At 38.6% G+C, this 17,891-nt stretch overlaps 2 protein-coding genes across 2 annotated transcripts; both read right to left on the bottom strand.

Moving 5' to 3' along the window:
- cnp (2',3'-cyclic nucleotide 3' phosphodiesterase) lies at nt 1-6,173 on the bottom strand. The gene is made up of 4 exons (XM_067381823.1): nt 6,022-6,173; nt 3,528-4,268; nt 3,309-3,436; nt 1-1,761 (listed from the first exon to the last, which is right to left on the bottom strand). Exons 2-4 carry the CDS (start codon nt 4,246-4,248, stop codon nt 1,294-1,296), a joined length of 1,317 nt encoding a protein of 438 aa, XP_067237924.1. The 5' UTR covers nt 4,249-4,268; nt 6,022-6,173; the 3' UTR covers nt 1-1,293.
- Nucleotides 6,174-6,298: 125 nt separating this feature from the next.
- Nucleotides 6,299-14,806, bottom strand: odad4 (outer dynein arm docking complex subunit 4). Its single transcript, XM_067381822.1, has 12 exons — nt 14,576-14,806; nt 14,330-14,461; nt 13,371-13,524; nt 13,207-13,268; nt 12,931-13,078; nt 12,616-12,840; nt 10,989-11,117; nt 10,452-10,530; nt 10,263-10,349; nt 9,960-10,156; nt 9,673-9,773; nt 6,299-7,978 (listed from the first exon to the last, which is right to left on the bottom strand). Exons 1-12 carry the CDS (start codon nt 14,690-14,692, stop codon nt 7,943-7,945), a joined length of 1,467 nt encoding a protein of 488 aa, XP_067237923.1. The 5' UTR covers nt 14,693-14,806; the 3' UTR covers nt 6,299-7,942.
- Between the last annotated feature and the right edge of the window lie 3,085 nt (nt 14,807-17,891).

The following is a 17,891-nucleotide window of genomic DNA, read 5'->3' as shown; positions in this document are numbered from 1 at the left end:
TTGTCAGAGCCAAGCACATTCTTTATTAAGTGTACAAAAACAAATGAAAAACAAGGTAAGTGCAAAAATTTAGTGCCTTGATGTCAGAGACCTACGAGAAGCATGGCTTCAGCCATCTAGAAACCTACAGAAGAGGAAGGCACCAGATAGATGCTCGTCACAGTATTTAGAGTGCACATTTTTTTCAAAACTGATATGAGAGAGAGATAGAGAGAGAGAGCAAGTAAATTTACTATCACATGTGGATATACTGGTTTTATGAAAGAGCTGATCATACAGATATAGTGAAGAGAAGCACAGGCATGTCTTATCCGATGTGATGGGCTGCAAATTCAAAAGGGATCTCTGATGGTTTGACTGACACCGTGTAAACGGTAAGACAGCTTAGGAGAGTATGTTCTATTTCATACACATACACACTTTAGCATAAAAACGTCACAGAGTATGTAGTCTTATTTGATAAAAAGAAAAACCTTGGTAAATATTACGTGATTGAAAGGAAAAAATGCGTTTCGTTTCGTTTTTTTGCAAAAGGCATGCGCGCACACAAACACACACACAGATTATAACAACGGTGCAGAATGAATTCTTGGAAATTATCAGCTCCACAAAAGCTGAAGAAAGAGAGGGTCACCAAAGAATCACATACTAAACTAACAGATTTATACTCTATTCCAAAACTTCCTGTGTTGAAAGATCAAAATGTTATTTAGTTCATGAAATAGAAGATCTAGATGTAAATTTAGAATGCAAATCTTCTAAAATACAGCAAAACTAGCCTCAAACTGCATTTAAAGGCAGTTTGAACCACAAGGACTGAGCTTGGACAGAGTACAAATCAGTTAATCAAACCAGCAAAGTTGTGCTAAACCTAAGTGTTCTACATGAATGTCACGTGTAAGGAAGACTGATCGTGAATGTACCTGTGTAAAGGGAACAGGGATGTTGTGGCGGCCAAACAGACGTGTGAACTAGTGAACTTTCCAGCAAAGTGAACCATGACCTTAAGGCAGATACTAAGGCCTCTGAGCTTGTGTTGCCAGGCAAAAGGAAAAAAGGCACCAGCTAAGAGAAAGCTGGGAGCCAGCAGGCCGCTTTGGAGCGTCTGGTCTCACACTGCCTGCCAATTCATCCCAAGCCATCCCTGTGCGCACACTAAAGCTGCGAAACATACACTCAATCCACCTACACACATGCAAAAAACACAACACCATCCTCAGCCAACCGAGGGCCGGAGCCCTTAGGAAAAAATGTCTTCTTCCCCCCCCCTCTCTTCTCTTCCTTGCTTTCCACTCACAGGATGGTACACTTTTTCTTTTTCTTCTCTCCATCCTTTTTGCCCTGGTCATTAGTAGGCTTGTCGTCGGAGAAGCTAGAGAAGGTGGTGTCTGCAGTGATCGGTTCCCTCAAGGCAAGGAACCAACGGCCCTCGCTCAGGTAGGACAAAGTACCCAACTCCATCTCGACCTGGGTGCCCTCTTTGCCCTCTTTCTGCAAAGCCAGGATCTCCAGCAGATCCAAACCGGTCTGAACAGACTCCACGCCAGCCGAGCAGCCTAATGTGACGTGGGCGCGGCTACCCGCCGGCAGAGACTCAACGCTGGGCAAGAGGGCCGGAGAAACGCCTTCCTTGTCCGCTCCCTCGGGCCACAGCTTCATCTGGGTTTCTGTCAATTCCACACGGGCCCCAAACGTGCGAGGGGTCACTATGAGAGCAGTGACTGAAAGCTCATCAGACTTACTAAGCGATTCCTTGACCACCTGCAAGAGAAAGTATTGACAAATAAGTACTGTATATTTTGGTAACACTTCACAACAGATCTATGTTAACATTAATGCATTAGGTCACATGAACTATCAATGAATAATTTCAAAGCATTTATTAATCTAAATTCACACATGTATACATATACACTGACACTTACATGTTATTTACTTTTTTCTCCCATGGTTTGACCAACACTGTATGAAATATAGTTTGAGAATGTTATATTTCATACTCAAACACGTATGTACTCCTATGATTAGGAGGTTTTTATACTGAGCTAATGACATTTTCAATCTCCTAACCCTACCTCTAAACCTTACCCATCTTAGAAAACTCTGCATTTTTACATTATTTAATATGTTTATTTAGCGCTTTGAACTACAAGAAGGTCAGCATGTCCTCATAACGTAGGGGGCGTGGTCTGAAATCTGAATAACACACTACAGTGTGAGGACTTTGGGTCTTCATAATGTAGGTCAAACCAATATAAACACACTTTAGCATAAAAACATGGTCTCAGTATGTAGGTGCCGTCCTTGCCCTCTTTCTGCAGAGCCAGGATCTCAACAAATACATTATTTATTATTATTATTTATTATTATTTTTATTATTATAATAATAAATATATATATATATATATATATACACACACACACACACACACGTTTGTTTAATGTAGTTATATTAATTTCTCAAGTTTGATTTACTTCTCTCTATAATTTGGTGTAAATTCTATATCATTTAGATGGAGACTTTAAGCTCTTAAGGGTTTCTTCCTCTACCTGCACTGTATACAAATTTTATTCTGTTGCCATTTCATTTGTGTGTCCGTGAGCGTGTTTATAAATATAGTGCAAAATGAATTCACCTAGGTTCATGTTAATTTCCACATATGCTAAAACTAACATTTCAGGTTTTATAATAAACATTAAGAAACCTAAGAATGAATGTACAATAGCATATTTTTAAATTCACAACATAGATTAATGCTATCATTTTTTTATATTTGTTTGTTTTATGTCAGCCTCTTTTTCATTGCAAGACCAGGGTCATATCAGTTACAAAAGGTAAACAAAATAAAAGGAGATGGAGATGGCAAAAAGAATAGCACAGGGAAAGATAATTAGAAAAGCAAAGAGTAAAAATCTATGTAGGACATATTTGCAAATCATCTGTAACTAAATTTCAGGGACACATGACTTGACAAGACATATGACTCAGACTTGCAAATATTAGTGATATTTAATTATTAATATTGATCTGAATTTGCCTTGCCCCAAATACAAAAAGAAAACTCGTTTTTCTTACAGGTTACAAAAGTATTGAATAGCTAAAATTCTTCTCTACCGTACATCAAAATGTTTTAATGACTGATTCCAACTGTAATATTATAATATGGTAATATTTTATATTGTAAAAAACAAAGTATAGACTTTGGCAGAATATTAGTTAATGGCCATAATGAAAATATTATAATTTAGCTAGTAATTTATTTTTTTACATATGAAACAGAGGAAGGTGGTTTATGTGGAAAACTGACCTGCAGCTCTGCATACTCTTTTGCCCCCTCTGCTTTGCCATAGTCACAGAACTTTGTAGTGCAGTGGAGGGGCAGTGCATTCTGGAAGTACTGCTCAAGATCCACCTCTTTCTCTGCCTCACCAGTAACTGGGGAAAAACAACAACAAATAAATTCAGCAACATATCTACAAACACACAAACTCTGAGAATAATCACTAGTGTATGTGTTTACACTAACATTCACTGATGTGCTCTTTGAAGGCCTCCAAAGTGTCCAGAGTCTTGAGAAAGTCCATGGTTGCACACTTAATTCGCTCCTCTTCCTCTGGAAGCAGGAACCAGCCAAAGAAGAAAGGCAGCTCTGGCTCTTTCTGCTGGGTCTCAGCCTCTTTTGGAAGCTCAGCTTGAACCCCATCAGCCTCCGGTTGTTGTACCTTCTCCTCTCCTCCTTCCGTTTTAGCCTCCTCACCTTTGTCAGATTCTTGTGTCTTGGCTTCATTCACAGCAGTGGTTTTGGACTCTGCATCTTTGGTGGACTCCGCCTCTTTGACAGGCTCCTCCTCTTTCTTAGGCTCCACCTCTTTCACAGCTTCTTCCTCCTGCTTCTCGGGTTCAGAATTCACTTGAACCTGTGGCTCCTCGGATTTCTTCTGCTGTTCCGGCTGAGGGGGCTTCTCCGAAGACTCGGCAGCTGGGGTTTCCTCAGGAGATTTTGCCGGAGTTACCTCGGGTTCAGGCAGTTTGGCAGGAGGTGCTTCAGATTCTGTTGCCGTCTCCTTTTCTGGCAATTCCCCAGCAGAATGCTCCATCTCTGGGGTCTTCTTCTGTTCAGGGGCTGCTTCTGGAGGAGCCTGAGCCTCCTCTTCAGACTTAGGGTCCGGTTTCTCCTCTTGCTGCACTGCCACTTCCTGTGTCTCAGCAACAGCGTCTGGAACTTCCTGATTCTGTTCAGCTTCCATTGCTACACAGCAGGCCGCTCCTAAAAAACAAGACAAATTTGCAATAGTTGAGCGTGAATGCAGTTTTACAGGAGATTACGCAGTTCAATTACATGTTCAGAACTACATGCAAATGATAACAAGGGGTTAAATGACAGGCAGCTCCAGGAACGCTTGGTAAAGATTAACAGAAACGCACTGAAAGTCTGGCTTCTATTGAATTGCCCAGAAATGCAAAGCAATATACACCTGAACATTGCAATTGAAATAACCTTCTTCACAGCACGTAGGCTCTTGGAAATTTCAATTTTACTGCCCACAACTGCATATTTCAGTTCTGCAACCTCTGTACAGCGTCCAGCTCTTGTCCTTCCAAGCAAATCTGAAAACCACTGCTCCGTTTAGACCAATGCACATTCGAATTCATATGAAATAAAACACCACTGTGCATTTCTAGTGAAATCTGAGCAGCCATCAGACCGAGCAAGAGCCGCCATTTCTCTGGCAAACACATTACTCCGTTTTATAGTCATATTTCTCTCTCACACGTTTTTCTCTTTTAAAGAGGCCTAAAAAAAACCCCACAGAAACTCTGTATGCCGGAAGTCCTCCGTTTCAAAGATATTTTGCACCATCATATCGCTATCTTCTATTGTATTAGCAACTATATTTCAGAGTAATAAGCAGAAGTACAGCTGTAGCCCAGATACATGAAACAGAGTCATCAGATGTCAAATGACATGCTTTTATTGTGAAACTAGTTGTCATCATCACCTTCTGGCCAAAATACATCTGTTCCCCATTTTAATGGAACTATGCAAATCGTTAGCGCTTAATCAAATGACAAACCTTCATATCAGCCAGGCAAGACAATTCACAATCTCATGGGTTCAAAAGGCACCTCTCACTTCCACTAAATAATTCTCCCATGCAGTGGCCATATTTTAAAAGTTAACGCTTTAATTTAACCTTGGACAAAGTCCAGATTCTGATGAAAGTGTGAGAAAAGCAGAAACAGGGTCCTGTTTTACAGGAGCCCCGCAGGGAGCCGTGAGACACAAACACCTGCACATAATTTGGGCCACTTCTTTGTGGCTGTGCCTCAATATCAAGTGTGCTTCCTACTTAGGCAGCATTTCTGGGAAGCGTACACGTTCTGAGTCATTTCAATGTGTCTGATCCCCAAAATGCTGTCTAGATAGGCAGCTCACTGGATTTTTCATACGCAGCCTTTGTGTGATCAAATTAGATTCGGGCACGCCACATAATCTGTGGAAGACAAAGAAAACCCCAAATGCCCCGTAGATTCACTTCTCAGACAGTAGCGACAAATCAAGTAACGTTAGAGGTCACGCGTCACACACATATTACTGTATTTGCTTTAACGACTTGAGCACACAAATTTAAGATTAACTTTATTGACAATTTGTGCGCCGATTCAAAAGAAACGCGAACTACACTTCATTCAACGAATGTCTAATTCTACAAAAGCTTGTAAATGAATATGAAGAAATGAGCCAAGCCCGTTAATTAACGGTAACAATGCAAAGCCAGGGATTCGGGGAGTGGCAGTGCCCGGCCACGCTGCATGCAGACAAAACAAATCAGCGTGGCATTGCCTCGCGCAGCTGGAAAATAAAGCACACACCTGAAACACTTTTTTTTTTAGTTGTTGTTACATCTAAAACCTTTGTTTTACATAAACTTAGATTTGCATAATCTAACTTATTGGTTGCAAATATGATAAACAAGATTAAAAAGAGACGGTCAGTGTACAACGCAAATGCAACTCACTTGATTACAAGGATAGCAGAGGTATGAAAAGCTGTCACCGTTCCCCGGGCTGAAGGTTCAATGCGCCGTACAGCCAAATTCCACGTTTCTCCAGAGCGCTGCGCAGAAAACCCCCGCCTGGCCGAGCACTAGCAATAATCAGGAAACAAAACGGAAACCACTGGCACTTGAGCACGCTCCCTGCGTGCACGAGAGCGCGGACACGGAAGGGAGAGGCAGATACAGAACAAAATTTTAAGCGCGCTCCCGCTACTTCACTTTGCAGATCACGGTGTGCACGTCACCAACCGGAATTGGTATTTATTTGACATCTTACTGCTCATTTTACGCCTCGGTTTTCACAGACAAGGCTTAAGATAGACTAAAATGCATGTTTGAGCTGTTTTAACTGAAAGCAACTTGTACTGACATATCTTAAAATATGACAGTGCCATTGTTTTGTCTCAAGATGCACAGCAGTAATGTTTTTTTCTGGTGTACGTTTATAAAGGCTACTTAAATGCTCTAATTGAACTATTAAGGCCTAATCCTGGTTTAGGCTAAGCCCTGTCTGTGAAACCAGGCCTATATGTCCGAATTGAATAAGGCCTAATCCTGGCCTTTATGTGTTAAATTATCATACGGTTTAATTCCTCCATTATTAACTCTAAATGTTAGAAGAGGGTGCGAATTAACTTTGGAGGGTCATATTTAGGGCAGGGCTTAGGGGCCCCTGGGCTTGAGTTTAAGTTTGGGCCCTATCTCCACTACAAAAGACATCAACTAGAGATTTTGTGCAAAATACACAAAAATTTAAATCTGAATTGTGGTTCCTAGAACAATTAACATGCAACAAATAAGCAATAAAGCTAAAGATCAACAGTATTTTAAATCATATCTTTGCCCTCTTATGTCAGATTCTTAAATTGAATCAATAAATTCAATCAGAATAAAAATAAACCTCAATCAGAATAAACCTACAACAACCATCAAATCAAAAACCAGTGAGAGCAGAACCTGATGACATAATTAGTAAGACAACAAGCCCCCACTTGCACGCACATCTTTGTTTCTGCAGTTCAACAACAACAGTTCAGCAATCTTTGGATAGAATGTGATGGCAAACATCAAGATTTCCATACCTTGTACACCTATTGTTCATTTGAATGCTCGCAGGCCTGTTGTGTAAGAGCATACCTAGCAAAAATGAGTGCATGTTATGTCTTGTTGATGCCTGTGAGGGACGTGTGAAATGTATGATGGGCCGCCGAGTGGTTATGCGTTTTGACATTGCACTGACATGTTTTGCAGTCAAGAATCGCTGCTTCAGCTTATCATTGTAGAGTTCCGCATAATTGCAGGTTGGCTGCGACCACTTTCTCTCAAGTGTTTGTGGTGCATTCACAATTAGCAGATGTTACCCACACAGACACACTTTCTCACACACATAAAAACTGACACATACTTCATATCACATACTCCACATACTGGAGTTCATTTTTGATGAGCACATACTCAAAGTCAACATCGACTCAACAGATGGAGTGTAAACTTAATTAAGAGGACAACCCTAAACTCATTTTAATGATTTTCAATTCAAACCCATGTTTGGATTATGAGTATTTCTCTATATCAACAGAGGATCAGAGCACAAGTGTGTGTCTATTGGCAAACATTAACAGTATCTGGGCAACATCACTTGGACACTGCATCACAAATATCAAACATGATTTGTTATACCTTTGAAACTGTGACAGTCTGTTTATGTAAAACTATGCAAAACATCTTTTTACCATATGGAAACAGAGAAGGCAGTCATAAAGTAATCCTTAACCAGTGACACTAGAATTCAATCCAACAAAATGTTCCTTAGTCAGATTTTATTCCACTAGTAAGGATGCATTTGTTCTGACTTGTCTTGGAGGTGGAGGGGTTTCTCGTCTTACGGAGTCACTCTGTGTCTTGCTTCACGAAGAGCCTGCAGGGTGAGAAATTGAGGAATTGATTAAAGTGGGTCAAAAAAGAGCAACATGAAGAAATATTAAATTAGAGCAACAGGATAGTCAAGAATCAGATAACATGCAAAAAAACTTCAGTTCATATTATGACAAAGGAACTAGTATTTATAAATATTCTGTCACAATGCACCAACTACGCACAACGCAACAAGATTCCAGTGACACGTAATGTGCGCAATGCAACAACGTCACAGCCAATCAGAACAGCTGTTTTCCTGGCATAAAACGGAGGCGTTTTTCATGACTTCTAAAACGCTCCTCCAAGCAGAATCTTTTGCATTGCTTTTGTCATATAATAGCAGATGTTTCTTAGCTTCTAAATGTAATCCATGTTTAATGTTTAATAAGCACAAGCTATGTGGTTAGATGCCACAGAAGTAGAAACTAAGCAAAAGACAAAATATAGTATTGCCTTACACAGCTGGTTAAGACAGAAACTCATATTAACATGGAAGTGACGCATGTTTTATCAAATGTTGCTTCCTCATATCAGGTTATGTTCCATTTTAAATGAGAGTGATTTAAACTGACAGTTTCAAGGGAATTCTACAGGATAGACATTGCCTAATATTACTAGCCAGAAGTAGTCATAAAATAGTACTGTAAGTAACATTTTAGTAAAAACTTTGCAGACTTAAAGGGATAGTTCACTCAAAAATGAAAATTATCCCATGATTTACTCCCCTTCAAGCCATTGTAGGTGTATATGATTTTCTTTCAGGCGAACACAATCAGAGACATATTTAAAAATACCCTGATTCTTCCAAGCTTTATAGAGGTAGTAAATTGGGGCCTGTTTTGAGTTTGTCGCACAGCCCTATTTGTTTGAACCGCAAAATGTGTCTAAGCCGGTGTTCTACATCGCGTCCTACAGCATCCTACGTCATACATCGCGGCAGGAGTTACTCATTTGGCGCGAGATGACTTGCGCAGTATGCGTATGGTCATCTGGCAGAAGCTAGATATTTTATTTTATAAATATGGATATTTTTCTTACATAAACCAATCACTTCAGAAGACCTTTATTAACCCCCTGGAGCCGTATGGATTATTTTTATGATGGATGGATGTATTTTTTTGCTTTCAAAACAGGCCCCCCATTCACTACCATTATAAACCTTGGAAGAACCAGGATATTTTTTAATACATATCCGATTGTGTTCATAATCATATAGACCTAGCATGGCTTGAGAGTGAGTAAATCATGGGATAATTTTCACATTTGGGTGAACTATCCCTTTAAGGTGTGGTCAAACTAGTGAAATTTCAGGCAAAAAAGGTCATCTGTACATTGTCAGTAGCGATGTATGAAGCATAGCTCACACCAAGTGTGACCAATTTAAACCAATGCAAAATCTGCATAGGGAAATCCTGCAAAATTTCCGATCGCATAAAGTCCTTTTGAAATGACTGGATTTCACCTAAAAACATTAGCCGAACAATGGTAAATGTGACCACACCTTTGGTCAAACTGACAATAACTGCCATATTGGTCCTCTGTGACATATACAGAAACAATCCTGTGTGATTTAGAATCTCAGTCATTTTACTGTAGCTTAAATGGGAGGGACGATAGAAAAGGCCACACGCGAGATGGATGGTGAGAGGGATGAGGGAGAGAGTGAGAGAGCAGGATAGGAATGTCTGTGTTGACCTTCTGGATGGCTTCGCTGGCAGAGTCGTCCTGCAGCAGTTTTGCCCGGTCCAGTGCTCTCTCAAAGTGTAACACACTGGCCTTGTAGTTACCCAGCTTCACTGTGTAAGAGAGAAAGAGGATGCAAAATGATCTAATCGCACAGCATGGCGTAGATCAAATATACATAATGACCACATTAACTTCTTATTGATTTTGAGCATTGTGGGAAACCAGATTATTCATGGTCACAAAGTGCATTAAACCGCTGACTTCCTGGGATTCTGGGCGATGTAGTTTGGACTCACATTCGGCCTGCGCCATGAGCACACTGGCATTGAGCTGCCATTTCTCATCACTGATGTCATCGGCGGCCGTGAGCGAGCGGGAGCCATAGTCTCGTGCTTCGCCGTAGCGCTTCAGCTCAAGGTAACAGCGGCCGATCTCATGAAACAGCCAGGCCTTCTCTAGCCCGCCACATGCTAAAGGCACCTTCTCCTCCCAGCTATGTAAACACATACATAAACACACAGAACAAAACAAAATGACTATTACAATAGACTTGTCTGTGTACATAAACACCAAAGTAAACATTAATTAAACGCGCTTACACTTCTATAGCTTGTTGGAACTTTCCAATCCGTGCGTAAACACGGCCAATGTTGTCCAGAGCCCTGGATTTACTGTCCGTCAGCTCGCTATGACACGAAGCACAAACCAAACACACCTGATGAATTGTAGTTTATTAACCAACCAAGAAAAACAGAAAGGTTGTTTTGCCTACTTTCGTGAGCGCTCACCCTTTCTTGGCCAGCTCCAGATCTTTCTCATGATGATGCAGAGCCTTGTCCATATTCCCAAGATCCATCAGTGCATTGCCTACGCAGAACATAAGAGAAAAAGTTTTGTTTGTTTGTTTAAGTTTTTACACCATGTTAGCATCACGGCTATTTACATGGCATAAAAGGTCAGTATCATCCATAAGATTTACATTATATAAAGCATTTCAACTTAACATAAGATAGAAAATCTAAAATAAATTCAGGTGGTACATTTTCAAATATTCCATGCAAGCATGTTTCTGAATAAAAGCGTTTTCTAGCAGCATCATAAAAATTACAATTCAACAGAATATGCTTAATAGTCAAAGGAACTTTACATGAAAGACATAAAGGAGGAACTTCGCCTATTAATAAAAACCCATGGATAAGTCTCGAGTGCCCCAGTCTACACCAATGAAGACAACTTGATCATGTCTTGATTTGAAATAATAGGAATTCTTGTGCTACTGATATTATATATTTAAGTATTGGGCAGATGAGATTCCCAGACTCTACCAATGCAGCTGTGCAGGTTCCCAAGCACTTCTGTCTTATTGGGCAGCACCTTCTCAGACCATTCCTTCACCGCCTTCATGAGCTCACGGGCCTTCTTCAGGCCGCCTTCTGCGTTGCCTGCACTCAAAGCTGCCGATGAAACAAATAATTCTCATGAATCAATGACATACAAAACATTTTCTGAAAATGTTTGCCCATCCAAAAGTCATGCGATACCAGAGCATTGCTAAGGTGTTCTGAGTGTTTCTAAGAGTCTATGTGATTTTCTGGCCTGTTTTAATGTCCACCAAGCAGAAGTCTGGTCTCTTAAGGTGCTGTAATTTCAGTTAAATGTCACAGAAGTTACTTTCAAAGCAAGCAGTTTTCTGTTGGTCAACATGGTGAATACCTTGCGAAATCTGGGTTTCACCCTCATGTGAAATTCCAGAATTGCGTGGATCCCCTTTGAAATGACAGGATTTCACCCATGAAAACTCACCAAACAACAGTAAATATGATTGCAGTTTGATAGTTAGGTTTAGGGGTTTGTTCAAATGTCCTTAGCAAGCACAATTAACTATTCAAAAAATTAGCTGGGTGTGTTATGTAACTGGTCTTCTAACACAGACATTGTGGCATGAATAATTAGGATCATAATTCCAACATTATCTCCAGGTTGTCATAGGTCAGTCACTCGTCAGTTAGCTAATAATCATCTGCATAACACTTCACATACAGTTCGAAAGTTTGGGGTCAGAATTTTTACTCAACAAGGATGCATTAAATTGATCAAAAGTGACAGTCCAGGCATTTATAATGTTGCAAAAGAAAGCATCACGATTTCCGCAAACAATATATTAGGCAGCATCTGTTTTAACATTGATAAGAAAAATAAAAGTTTCTTCCAAATCAGTGTATTAGAATGTTTTCTGAAGGATCATGTCACACTGAAGACTGGAGTAATGATGCTGAAAAGTGCCATCACAGGAATAAATTACATTTTAAAATATATTCAAATAAAAATTATTTTAAATTGTAATAATATTTTACAATATGATCAAATAAATGCAGCCTTGATGAGCATAACATATTTATTTAAAAAACAGTGCTGTCAAACAATTAATTGCATCCAAAATAAAAGTTTGTGTTTAACATAATATATGTGTGTGTACTGTGTATATTTATTATTATGTATATGTAAATAAACACACACACGTATTTATTTAAGAAAAATGTACATTATATATATATATATATATATATATATATATTTATAGATATATATATATGTAAATTTTTATTAAATACGTGTGTGTTTATATATATATATTTATTTATTTTTTGTTAAATATATACATGCATGTGTGTTTTTATATAAATTTATAAATATATATATATATAAATATATATATATATATATATATATATATATATATATATATATATATATATATATATATATATATATATATAAAATATAAATATATTTTTTATTTATAAATATACACAGTACATACACATATATTATGTAAACAAACTTATTTTGGATGTGTAATTTTTAAAAAAATCATGCAACTAATGCTAAACTTTCCGGTAAGGAACCCAATGCTGTGAACTCTAACCCCTCTCAAATTCTGCAGAGGTTCACCTGTGTCAATGTCCTCCAGACTGGTGAGGACATATCGGGTGGGGTCTGAGGGGGGCTTGTGTTTAACCCGGTTCCACTGCTGCTGCATTAATTTTCTGTCTCGCTGACGAGCATAGATGGGCTTCTGTTGCTGCCAGAACGCCGTCCGCGTGTCCAGATATGAGATACAGCCTACGATCAGATCTTGCACACGCTCTCCAGTTCGTATCTTACCTTTGATAAGATCTGTATGGGAGCAGATTGCCATACTTTATATAGAATATGTGCCCTCATAGATACAAACAAGGCCTAAAAAAAACATGAAAACACACACACCCTCATCTTGTAGAAGTTTCTCTAAGTATTCTCTGTCACTGTACAGTTCTCCCAGAAGTTGCTTGGCTGTTTTTTCATATTTACCCATCTTCTGACCATGCTTTTTGGATTCCTTCTTATGAGAAGGTTTCAAATGCTTGGGTTGACCCTTTGGGATTGTATTAAACAAACAAATATGCATTACTAACTCGTAAAGGTAAAATATAAACAAAGGTAGGGTGAGTGACGGGGAAGGTGAGAGGGAGAGGAAGAGAGAGAGAGAGAGAGAGAGCTCACCCCATTAGACTTGTGGAAGACAGACAGGTCTCCTTTATTTTCCAACTTCACAGAGGAAGGACCTTTTAGGTTGTGGAGAGAGAGGTGGATGTGGGTTTTGAAATCTCTTTGCTAACCATAATATGACCTCCTCATTTCTCATCATGTTGTGTCTAAGGACTTACTGCCCACTGAGTTGTCGATTGCCTCTTGAGCTTTCTGGATTCCCAGTCTGAACTCCTGCAGCTCCGGGCGTAGCTTATGACCTCTGTGATAGTAGACCAATGCAAACTCAAAATCGCCCATAGTGTAGAGGGCTTCTGCCTTCTGATACAGACCCTGCAGCAGACAGGATGGAGATCGAAGGAGAATCAGAGGTTACCTGTTAGCATTTATTTGATCAGTAAAAACAGGAATATTGTGAAATATTACTACAATTTACTACAAAATAATTGTATCTAATATTTTAATCAATTCTGAATGTAATTGTTCAGTAACATTACTCCACATTCGATTCAATTCATGTTTATTTGAAATTATTATTATTTGTTTTGTAAAAATGAAAGTCTTCACTATAACTTTTGATCAATTTAATGCAGCCTTGCTGAATGACATTAATTTCTTTGAAAATTCTCTTTTAAATTAAAATCTTACTGACCCCAAACCTTTGATGTCATGATTGGACACTATTATTTTTTAGAGGGTTTATACAGTAGCCCCAAAAAGCCAGTTAAAAATTCATGAATTTTATTGCATTACTTACAAAATACCAAGTGTCATCAGAAAAAGCTCCACACTTTCCACATAACCTCTTTTTTTCTTGGTCATTCAGCATTTTAATGGATTTTCCCCTCGCATGATGTAGACAGAGTCTGTCATGTGTTGTTTTTAAATTTTACTGTTAATTTTAAATAGTAAATTCATTCACAAAGTACTATTTGTAATAATTTGTGTTCAAACACATGCGTGTGATATGAATGCCACTTTTCTGACACCGAATCATCATCTGGTTAACAACGCCCCCTTCAGGACAAGTATCTTACTACAGGTACACATATTACACACCAACTCAAAGCTTTAGTTATTTGCTGGGACCTTTTGGACCAAATGATGAGGAGAAAAAACAAGCCAAAGATAAACACACCTTGAAGTAGTTTTTGTTGTCTTTGAGGGAGGTCTCGGCGTCTTTCAGCGCGCTCTCTGCATCACCTAATTTCACAAAACACCTGGATCTGGCGACCAGACAGTTCTTATCATCCGGCTGTAAACTTAAAGCCTGTTAGGTAACAGAGAGGACTCTTATAAAACGTAAAATAAGGCAATCAGTTTAATGTCATCTGAATGTACGCGATGTAATATGTGTTTCACATAACGTTAGTTATTAGCTTACCATGGAAAAGCTCTCGATAGCCTTGACATACTCTCCCTTCTGAAACAGCTGGTCACCTTCAGCCATATAGGTGGTAAAGGTACTCTTCGGCCCCTGTTCTTCCTCCTTATCAGACATTTTAATCGTATTCTTCTAAGCAGAATTACCTCGAAACCCTTCAGAACACATCAATAAGGGCAGTTTCAGCAGGGCCACGTCCCGTCCGCTCGTATCCTAGCAACTCTCCTAACAAAACCCAGTGGGGCCAATGAACGGTTAGGAACTTTGATTGACATGCAGACACACGGGACGTCATTCAATCTTAAACGCTTAGATATAACATATATTCTGAAAATAAAGAGAAGGTATACTTCATATAATTGTTAATATTAATGGGAAAGTTTCACATTCATATGATGAAATGGTCTGACTCCAAGCCAAATTTTTTTTGCTTTAAAAATGATTTCAAACTGTATTGTTCTGTTTTGCGTAATTGTAAAAGTAAGCAAATATGATGTATAAAGTAGCACCCCTTTCCTTTTGTTTGCTATAATTTTGTTCTTGTCCTCTGGCATTGTTATTTCATTCTAATTTAGTTGCTGTTTTTTTTTTTTTACTGCAATTATATATCTCATTACTACGGAAGAGGATTAGGGCCAAGCAATAATAAAAAAAATTAAAGCTGCAAGCAGCGATGAAAGGGCCCTCGCACCCCGGTTCACCGCCACCTGTTGGCCTTAGGAACAGTGATCAGTGGGCGACATGCATGTAAGCGAGTGAATACAGGAGAATTATGCCAAAGTCATTTCGAAATGCCACACTTACTGAATATTGCCATGTTGATGTCTTCAGGCCAGGACTTTTATCGAACATGTGAAGTTTGGAGCAGATTGGACATTGTATGCCTGAGTTACAACAACTTCCTGTTTCTTTATTGCCGTTAATCGCATAAATTAGCACTCAGCCAAGTGTTGCATGATTTAACGTGTTTCTAGCATGTTTGGTACTTCGTGGCATAATGAAATGTGAATCTGGTAGTGAATTACAGTGTAAAGCATGCCATTTCCTGTTGACTGCAGGTGGCGCTATGACTGTAACTGAATATTGTCATATAAATGTCTTCAGGTCAGGACTCTAATAAAGCATGTGAAGTTTGGGGCAGATCAGACATTGTTTGTCTGAGTTACAACAACTTCCTGTTTCATGGCGAAACATCGAACTTTGCCAGGTCGCCACGGACACGCCTTTCAGCGAAAACTCTAGATCTTCACAATTTAACGTCTCAAAGGCCTTTAGATTAGACTGCCCAAATATGATGTTGATCTGATTAAAGCTCTAGGAGGAGTTCGTTAAAGTACAACATCTGGAAATGGCAAAAACTGCACAAATTTTGCAAAGAAAATTCAAAATATCTGACTTCCTGTTGGTTTTCAGATTTCACTCCAAGAGAGTGAGGTATTGGGCTGTTAGATGCGTGTACCAAATTTCATACCTGTACATGAAACGTAGTGTCAGGGGCACTTCGTTGAAATTTTTTAGGTGGCGCTATCGAGCCATTTTGCCACACTTAATTCTGAAACCCATATCAGACGTAAATTTTCACCACTTCTGACGCATCTGCAAAGTTTCATGAGTTTTCGAGTATGTTTCGGCCCTCAAAAAAGTGATTCACCTTACATGGCGAAACATCGGACTTTGTCGGTCCGCCATGGACACGCCCTTCAACGAAAACTCAAGATCTTTGCAATTTAACATCTCAAAGGCCTTAAGATTAGGCTGGCCATATATGATGTTGATCTGGTTTAATCTCTATGAGGAGTTAATCACAGTGTAAAACATGTCATTTCCTGTTGCCCCCAGGTGGCGCTATGACTGTAACTGAATATTGTCATATAGATGTCTTCAGGTCAGGACTCTAATAAAACATGTGAAGTTTGGGGCAGATCAGACATTGTATGCCCGAGTTACAACAACTTCCTGTTTCATGGCGAAACATAAAACTTTGCCAGGCCGCCACGGACAAGCCCTTCAGCGAAAACTCTAGATCTTCGCAATTTAACGTCTCAAAGGCCTTTAGATTAGACTGACCAAATATGATGTTGATCTGATTTAAGCTCTAGGAGGAGTTCGTTAAAGTACAACATGTGGAAATGGCAAAAACTGCCAAAATTTTGTAGAGAAAATTCAAAATATGCTGTTGGGTTTACAAACTTTGCACCCAGGGGCTTTTTTGTAGGTATTTGGCTGTTACATCTGTCTACCGAATTTCATAAATGTACGTGAAACGTAGCACGAAGGGCGCGTAATTGAAATTTTGTAGGTGGCGCTATCGAGCCATTTTGCCACACCTAATTCTGAAACCCATATCAGATGTAAATTTTCACCACTTGCAAAGTTTCATGAGTTTTTGAGAACGTTTAGGCCCTCAAAAATGCGATTCATTTTGGAGAAGAAGAATAATTGGCTGAGCAATTCCAATAGGGTCCTCACACCATCGGTGCTCGGGCCCTAATAAAACCATCTCGAGATTAAAGTTGTTAAATTTCGAGAAAAAAGTCGAGATAAAATGTTGAGAATAAACTCATTAAATTACGAGAAAAATCTCGTTAAATTTCGAGAAAAAGGTCGAGATAAAATGTTGAGAATAAACTCGTTAAATTACGAGAAAAAAACCTCGTTAGATGAGAACAAATTCGTTAAATTACGAGAAAATAACTTGTTAAATTTCAAGAAAAAAGTCGAGATAAAATGTTGAGAACAAATTCGTTAAATTATGAGAAAAATGGCATTAAATTGAGAAAAAAATGAAACTCATTACATTATGAGAAAAGTCATTAAATTACTAGAACAAATTCGTTAAATTACGAATTTGTTCTCATAATTTAACGACTTTATTCTCAACATTTTATTTAGACTTTTTCTTGAAATTTAACGAGTTTTTCCTCGAAATTTAACAACTTTAATCTCGAGATGGTTTTATTTTTTTTTATTATTGCTTGGCCATAATCCTCTTCCATACATTGCACTGTTGGTTTATGGCATTAATACAGATTAATACAAAAAAAAAAAAAAAAAAAAAAAAAAAATCTAAATATTACTATAACGTTTCTGTAAAAGATAGACAACAAATATAATTTTAAAATGTATAAAGTAGATTGTGAATATGCCTGGTGACATAATATAACCTGGGAAGAAAAAAAAAAAAAAAATTAGGCCTGGTGTCACAGACAGGGCCTAGCCTAAACCAGGATTAGGCCTTAGTTCAATTAGGATATTGAAGTAGCTTTTATAAACATTCACTAGAAAAAAAAAAGAAAAAAAAAAAAAAGTGGTGTGC

This window comes from Chanodichthys erythropterus, chromosome 3 (assembly GCF_024489055.1).
Source record: "Chanodichthys erythropterus isolate Z2021 chromosome 3, ASM2448905v1, whole genome shotgun sequence".
Classification (NCBI taxonomy): domain Eukaryota; kingdom Metazoa; phylum Chordata; class Actinopteri; order Cypriniformes; family Xenocyprididae; genus Chanodichthys; species Chanodichthys erythropterus.
This window is presented reverse-complemented; position numbering and strand designations above follow the sequence as displayed.

Coding starts and splice junctions, on each gene's coding strand:
- odad4 (XM_067381822.1), bottom strand. CDS start 14,692: ATGTCTGATAAGGAGGAAGAACAGGGGCCGAAGAGTACCTTTACCACC. Junction 13,079..13,206: donor TCTTCCACAAGTCTAATGGG/GTGAGCTCTCTC, acceptor ACAATCCCAAAG/GGTCAACCCAAGCATTTGAA. Junction 12,841..12,930: donor GAAACTTCTACAAGATGAGG/GTGTGTGTGTTT, acceptor GCTCCCATACAG/ATCTTATCAAAGGTAAGATA.
- cnp (XM_067381823.1), bottom strand. CDS start 4,248: ATGGAAGCTGAACAGAATCAGGAAGTTCCAGACGCTGTTGCTGAGACA. Junction 3,437..3,527: donor CAAAGAGCACATCAGTGAAT/GTTAGTGTAAAC, acceptor GTTTTTCCCCAG/TTACTGGTGAGGCAGAGAAA. Junction 1,762..3,308: donor AAGAGTATGCAGAGCTGCAG/GTCAGTTTTCCA, acceptor TTTCTCTTGCAG/GTGGTCAAGGAATCGCTTAG.